General features: G+C 26.1%; 1 protein-coding gene across 1 annotated transcript; it reads left to right on the forward strand.

Annotated features, from left to right (window-relative positions):
- The first annotated feature begins 4130 nt into the window (after positions 1-4130).
- On the forward strand, positions 4131-4980 carry LOC145842900 (phosphopantothenate--cysteine ligase-like). Its single transcript, XM_082950378.1, has one exon. The coding sequence runs from the start codon at positions 4224-4226 to the stop codon at positions 4977-4979; it is 756 nt and encodes a 251-aa protein (XP_082806504.1). The 5' UTR covers positions 4131-4223; the 3' UTR covers position 4980.
- Positions 4981-6812: the final 1832 nt, after the last annotated feature.

A 6812-nucleotide genomic window follows, 5' to 3' on the forward strand; every position in this document is an offset into this window, starting at 1 on the left:
ATTTTTTGTATTTTTTTATTGTTTTAATTAGGTTAAAGTATAATGTATTTTTTGTATCACACAATTCTTTAACTTTTATTTAACTGAAAGAAATTGAAAGTTAAATTAATTTTTAAGGTTTTTATACTTTTAAATACTGTACATTTAACCGTAATGGATTTTTCATGTGAAAACATGTAAACTTTACATTTAGTTAAATACTATATTACTTGAGAATAAAGAAAAACACAAGTAACATTTTTTTACACTTTCTTTTAATTTTTAACTTTAAATAGTAGAAATCATTCACTTGTAATAAAACAGTATATTTTATTCTAACTTTATTTTGATTTTGCAGATAATAAAATTTAATAAAAAATAATTTGTTAGTGAAACAAAAGTTTTACCTCGAAAACAATTACAACAGACTGCTTGCTAAAAAAACTTTTCTTCTCAAAGTGAGCAACAAAAAGCAACAGAAGGTATATTTAATATTTGAATGTCAAGTAAACATAAATAACTATTAAAAAAGTTTTGTTTAAACAAGAAACTAATTAAAACAAGAACACTAATTGACACCAATTCAATTAACAATAATATTATATATACATTTTTTTTTAAACCACATTACTTTTTATTTCTTAATTTCCTTGTTTTTCCAGTATGAGAAAACTATAACTTTGAATGTAATTGCACTAGTGTTTGAAGTTTTTAATTTTGTAAAAGTCCAAGTCAAATATTGCTCTTCTTTTTTGAGCAAAAAAAAAACTCAGAACAATTTGAATTCATCATTTTTATTTCTTTTTCACTAAATTTTTTATCACAGTCTCAATTTTTACTGTACTTTGAACTACATCATTAACATGTTCCATCTTACTTTTTTCTTTGATACATTTTATAGCACAATCCATGTAGTCACTCATTTTTTGTCCAAGAAAATCATTTAACTGGTCTTCCAAGCCATAAGTTGAGAAGACAATTTATTAATTAATTATTAATATTTTATATATATATATACATATATATTAATATGCTTTCTACCTTTGATTGCGGGTCATACATAAAAGCGTATGGCCTTTTTCCTTTTTTATGGTTGCAAATATTATCATGTTATTTCCCTTGCAAAATCCTTGTGTTTGTTTGTTTCCAAACTGGAAAATTACAGGAGAGTTTTTCTTGTAAGTCTTTATTCAAGGCCAAGTACCTTTCAAAAGACTTTTGCTTGTTTGGTGTCACTGAAAAAAGATATTTTACTTGCTTTAATGATTCGTTGACAGCCTTTGTAAAGAATTTTGAATGAAATATCATGAAAGTTTTATTTTGTTATTTTTACCATTTGAAAAGCATCTGAAAGTTGTTGTAAAAGTTTTGTCTAAATATGAAGTATATACATTTATTTAAAAAAAATACTTAAGCTTTAGAATATACTGTGATTAAAACTTCTCAGGTTATTTTGTGATTATTTGTTATAGGGCTGTGTTTCCCAAACTAATTTTAAAAGTTGCCCCTTGTAGAATTTACATAAGTAGTTTTAGTGCTCCATCATTAAGATTGCTCCCTTTCTACTTATATTCTTACTAGCCAAATTTGACCCAAAGGGGTTAGGGGTTAAAAAAAGCGCTTAATTAAGCACTTAAATTTGCATTTTGCATATTTTACTTGTGTAAAATTGAATTTTTAAATTTTAGCTCTTACCCTGGTTCAAATATTGAACAGCAAGCTAAAATTATATTTTATCAGGGCTGTCACTTGTTGTGTCAAAAAAAAAGCCCTTAGCCATCCTAAGTTTTAATTAAGTCCTTATATAGTTATTTTTTGCATCTGGCACAAACTACTTATCCCTTGTGTTTATTTTTCTTTAAATAATTAAAAGGAAAGTTGTATGTGTTTTGTGTATGCTTATGCATTAGATGGTCAGTGCATTAGATAGTAAAATTTTCAACGTTAAAAGTTTAAGTCAATTAATATAATAAACTAAAATTTGTGTATTGTTTTATATTACCTTGATAATTAACTTTATATATAATAAAATTAGTTAGATTTGAAAAAATAAGTTATGCTGAACACCATATGTGTGTAAAACCCTGTATTGAGTAATTTTCTTTTGGCTTAAATTTTTAAAACTTCCCTCCTTGTTAATTAATCCCCCATTACTTACCAAAGTCAACAAAAAAGCCCTAATTTGTATACCCTGATATAAAGTAATAAGTAAAGTAAAAAGTTTAATGATTAATGTTTAAATGTAATATATTTTTTAGCATGTACTTTTGCTAGTTGAAATACATTGCAATATTGTTGTTTAAAGTGTTTGATAGTATTTTAATGTGTAGGTGTCAAATTTGTATGAGCTGACAAAATTGCACAAGGGGACGAAATTGCTCAAAAGGTAAGTTTTGCACGAAGACACTTTTGCACAAGGGGACATTTTTGCACAGGCAGACAATTTTGCACTAGTATAATTTTTTATTTACTTTTAAATTTTTAATAGGTTTATTATTATTGTAGTTTTTTTATTTATTATATTATACTATCACTGTTACCCCTAACCCTTACCCTTAGTTGGTAACTTATTTATTATTTTTTGTTATAAGTTTTTTTTTAGTTTTTTTATTTTTACTATAACTGTTACCCTTAACCCTTACCCTAGGTTGGTAGCTTTTTTATTCTTTTTAATTGATAAATTTGTGTTTATTTATTTTTCTTGTGTTTTTTAGCAAAAATATTTATGAATAATTTTATAATTTTTCTGTCACTGTAACGCTTAATCCTTGGTCAGTTACATTTTTTTTTCAAAATTTATCTTTTAGTTTTTATTTTCTGCATTTTTTTTATGAATGTATTATTTTCTTTTTTTTTCACTCTTGTGTTAAATTGTAACTTGTGCAAATTTGATCTTTAGTGCAAAATTGTCTTTGTACAATTTTGTCCTTTGTGAAAGTTTGACTTTGTGCAAAAGTATCTTTGTGCAATTTTGTCTTTGTTCAATTTTGTCCTCTCTTGCAATTTTGTCTTTGTGCAATTTTGACGTATTCCTAATTTAAGTATATATTAGATTTACATTAGGGTGCATCTGTTGCCTTGTAGTTGAAATTTTGCTTAGTCCATTTTTTTGTAGGTGGGAAATCATCATTACCAATATTATATTTTTACATATTATCAATATTCTACCCGTTTTCAGACAATTTAAAGAAAGTTTTATTGCGGTATTTTAAAACTTTCTGTACTTTTTTATAATTTAGTCTTAATTTTAAGTTTTTTTTAAAGAAACCAAGAAATTCCTTCAAGAAACTTTCATCAAATCGTATGAAAACGTGTAGAATATATTTTTGTGATGATTGCTACATGTAGAAAAAATTTCAGCCAAAAACTCAAAGGTTAAAATTTTAAGAACCCATACAATTTACATAAGGGGTTGTTTTTAAAATAATGTAATAGGTGACAGTGTTTAAACCAAGGAAGCTTTTTTTTTGTTATTTATTTATGTCATTTGCCACGCACTAAAATTAGATTAAGCTACCAAATTTCATTTTTTGGGGCAACAGATGCACCCTACTGTACATATTACATATGTAACTTGATTTTTTATGCAGTAGTTTTAGTTTTTAAACTTTTTTGTTGTGAAACTACTCTATACCTTGTTAACTTTTAGACCTATTTGTAAACAAGGGTTTGTTTATTATTTAATATTGAAACTATAACTCGCATCATTTTAATTAAGTTGTTATAAATATATAAAAAGTTTGTTATAAATAAGTAATCATACTGTATAATTATTTAAGCTGATTTTAAATATCTAATAATTATGTTGATGTATGATTTTTTGTATTATTAAAGTTGTATTTTAATAAATTCAACTTATTTTTCATGGTTTTTTCTTTAAAACCATCTAAAATAATCAAACAAGTTAAGCTGTGAATTTTTCAAAATCATTTTATTGCGTAGTTTTAAAAAATAAACAGTTTTACTTTGGATACAAAGCTGTAAAATAAAATAAGTTTTTTAACTTAATGAAGATAAGTTTTTAGCAAAGCTATAAAAGAAGATGTAACATTTGAGAGCTTTTTAGGATCATACTACAAAAAAAAAAAACAATGAACGACTTAAACGAAGTAAATGAACAATTAGAAAAATTTGAAAAACCTCAGGACCTGGACAAATATGTTGATGATCTTTCTATTTTTATAAACAATCTTCACAATGAGTCAAAAATAGTTCTTGTGACAAGCGGAGGAACTCAAGTTAAAATGGAGCGAAACTCAGTGAGGACCATTGAAAACTTCAGTACTGGATTGAGGGGTGCCTTGTCTGCAGAAGAGTTTCTACAGGCTGGCTACCACGTTATATACTTACACAGGACTAGTTGCAAGTTTCCATTCGTTCATAGATTGAAGGAAGGCAATGATTTTCTTGATAACTTCAGTCAGCCTTGTAGAGGGGAGGCAAAGTTGAATGCTGATCTTTATGAAAGCGTATACGAGCCATACAAAAAGTACAAAGGATCTGGAAAGTTGGTATCATTTACTTTTGACACTGTTGCTTCTTACCTGCACAAACTCCACAACGCCTGCACTCTTCTTAACAAAGTGAAATCCAGAGCTTTGATTTACCTATCAGCTGCGGTATCTGATTATTATCTGCCCGACTCAACATTACCAACTCACAAAATACAGTCGGGAGAAGATGATCTGGTTGTCAAACTTGCGAGAGTCCCCAAGTTTTTACCAGCTGTTAAAAAGTTCTGGTGCCCAGACGCCCTTGTTGTTGGTTTCAAGCTTGAAACAGATGAGAAATTGTTGCTTGGAAAAGCACAATCATCCTTAAACAAAAGTGGGCATGATGTTGTTGTTGCCAACTTGTTACAGACCAGATACAAAGAGGTGAAAATGGTGTTCAGTAGTGGAACTGTGGAAACTCTGGTGAAAAGTGAACAAGTTAAAAATATTGAAACACTCATAGTTGATTGTTTAAAACAGTATCATGCAAGGCTAATGACTTCTTGATTACCAACAAAACAGTTTAGAAAATAATTTTTCTATAGTTAGTTGAATTTTAATCACTTTAAATGTGTGTTCATTCTTAAATTATTTACTAATTAAGTTTATCTCTAATGTTTAAGATGTTTTGTATCAAGATTGTTATAAGATTTAATATATTTTTTATACTTTATTTTATTAGTATTGTTTTAATAAGTAGCCATCCTCTTTATTTAAAATAAAACTAATGCTTTTCCTTGCAATCATGTATTTGAACTTAATTTGTTTGGTCTGGCAGTCTAACACTTGTTATATTTGTTCTTAGATTTTAATTTAGAGAATACTTTTTTCATGTTATATAATAATTTATTGAGCGCTGTAGTAATTTAATTGTTTCTATTTCAGAAATTATAAATTAATAAACATGAAAAAGTAGAATGGGTAACAATGATGACAGAACGTGTGACTATTGAGAAAAAAAAGCTTGTGACCTCATTATGACGTAACAACAAATTAAGAAAAACATAATATGATTTGTTGTCAACAAAAGTAAATTGTTTGATTTTCAAGTTAGTCTTGTAGATAGTTTCAATTTTACATATTTTAAGACTAAGTACTTAATTTATTTGAAGTAATAGTTTTTGTTTTTTTTTTACCTGGTATACATCAAAACAAATTGTTTTATGACATGGATAGCTTTTTCTTTTTAAAATAAATTATTGACAATTTGGTACTATACGTTTGATAACTGCTTACGCATTTTTGTTAAACACAATATAGTTTAGTTCTGATTAGTTTTTTTTTTGTCTATTCTTTGTAACTTATAAATAAGAAGCTTATTTCAAAATGTTTACCAAATTTAAACGTTTACCAAAAAAAAAAATATTAAATAAAATAAAAAATTAAATGTTTACCAAATAAAACCAAAATGTTTACCAATTTGTTATCACCTGTGCAACATGAGTAATTTCTATTTTAGGACAACTTAGTACAGTAAAGGCCAAAAGTTGAAACAAGTATTTCAAATGGGGAATTCCCAAAACAATTACGAATAAAATTTTCAAAAGAAGTTAAGGGTTAGTTATAGTTTTTTATGTAAGTTATAAAATCAATTGTACTTTTGTATTGTAGATTTAGTTTAATCTTTATATTAAAATGTTGTTAACATATGAATATTAAAAAAATAATAATAAACTGCTGTGTATGCATACACAGCTTGTTTTTAGTACTGTATACATTTTTTATACTTTAATCAAAGTTTTTTAAAAAGAACTAGTTTAAAGTCAAAGTTGTGTTAAACTCAATATAGATAATTGAATTTAAAAAAATTCTTTTAATTGGCAATAATTCCTCTTTTTGTTTTTGCGTATGAAAACTATTTTAGTCATAGTATAGAGAACTTCAGTAGAAAATAAAACATAAAAATATAATCTATGTTATCTACAAACAGGATTTTGTTTCCAATCAGTTGCCAAATTAAAGAAGGCAAAGACAAAGACAGAAATATGCAATTTCTACTTCAGTAAAGCGGATTGTGTTTATCATCAACGAAGAGTTGAAATCCATAACATTTTATATTTTTGTTAACTTTGATGTGTTTTTGATATGTTAACAAGTTTTACTATTTTAATTTTAGTTAATTTTGATGTGTTGTAAATTTAGTGCTATCTAATGGTTTTATTTTTTACTAAATTGTTCAGTCTTGATTTTCTGTTTCAAAAATTTCTATTAACTAAAATTTCATTTAATCCAAAGATAAATGTTTTCAATTTTTTTTTTGATTACTAGTTTACTTAAAACCTCTTTTTTAAGATAATTATTGTTTTTTGACAAAAGCTTTAGTAATATACTATATATAGT

This window comes from Thalia democratica, chromosome 1, assembly GCF_965202585.1.
Source record: "Thalia democratica chromosome 1, ktThaDemo2.hap1.1, whole genome shotgun sequence".
Classification (NCBI taxonomy): Eukaryota; Metazoa; Chordata; class Thaliacea; order Salpida; family Salpidae; genus Thalia; species Thalia democratica.

Coding starts and splice junctions, on each gene's coding strand:
- LOC145842900 (XM_082950378.1), top strand. CDS start 4,224: ATGGAGCGAAACTCAGTGAGGACCATTGAAAACTTCAGTACTGGATTG.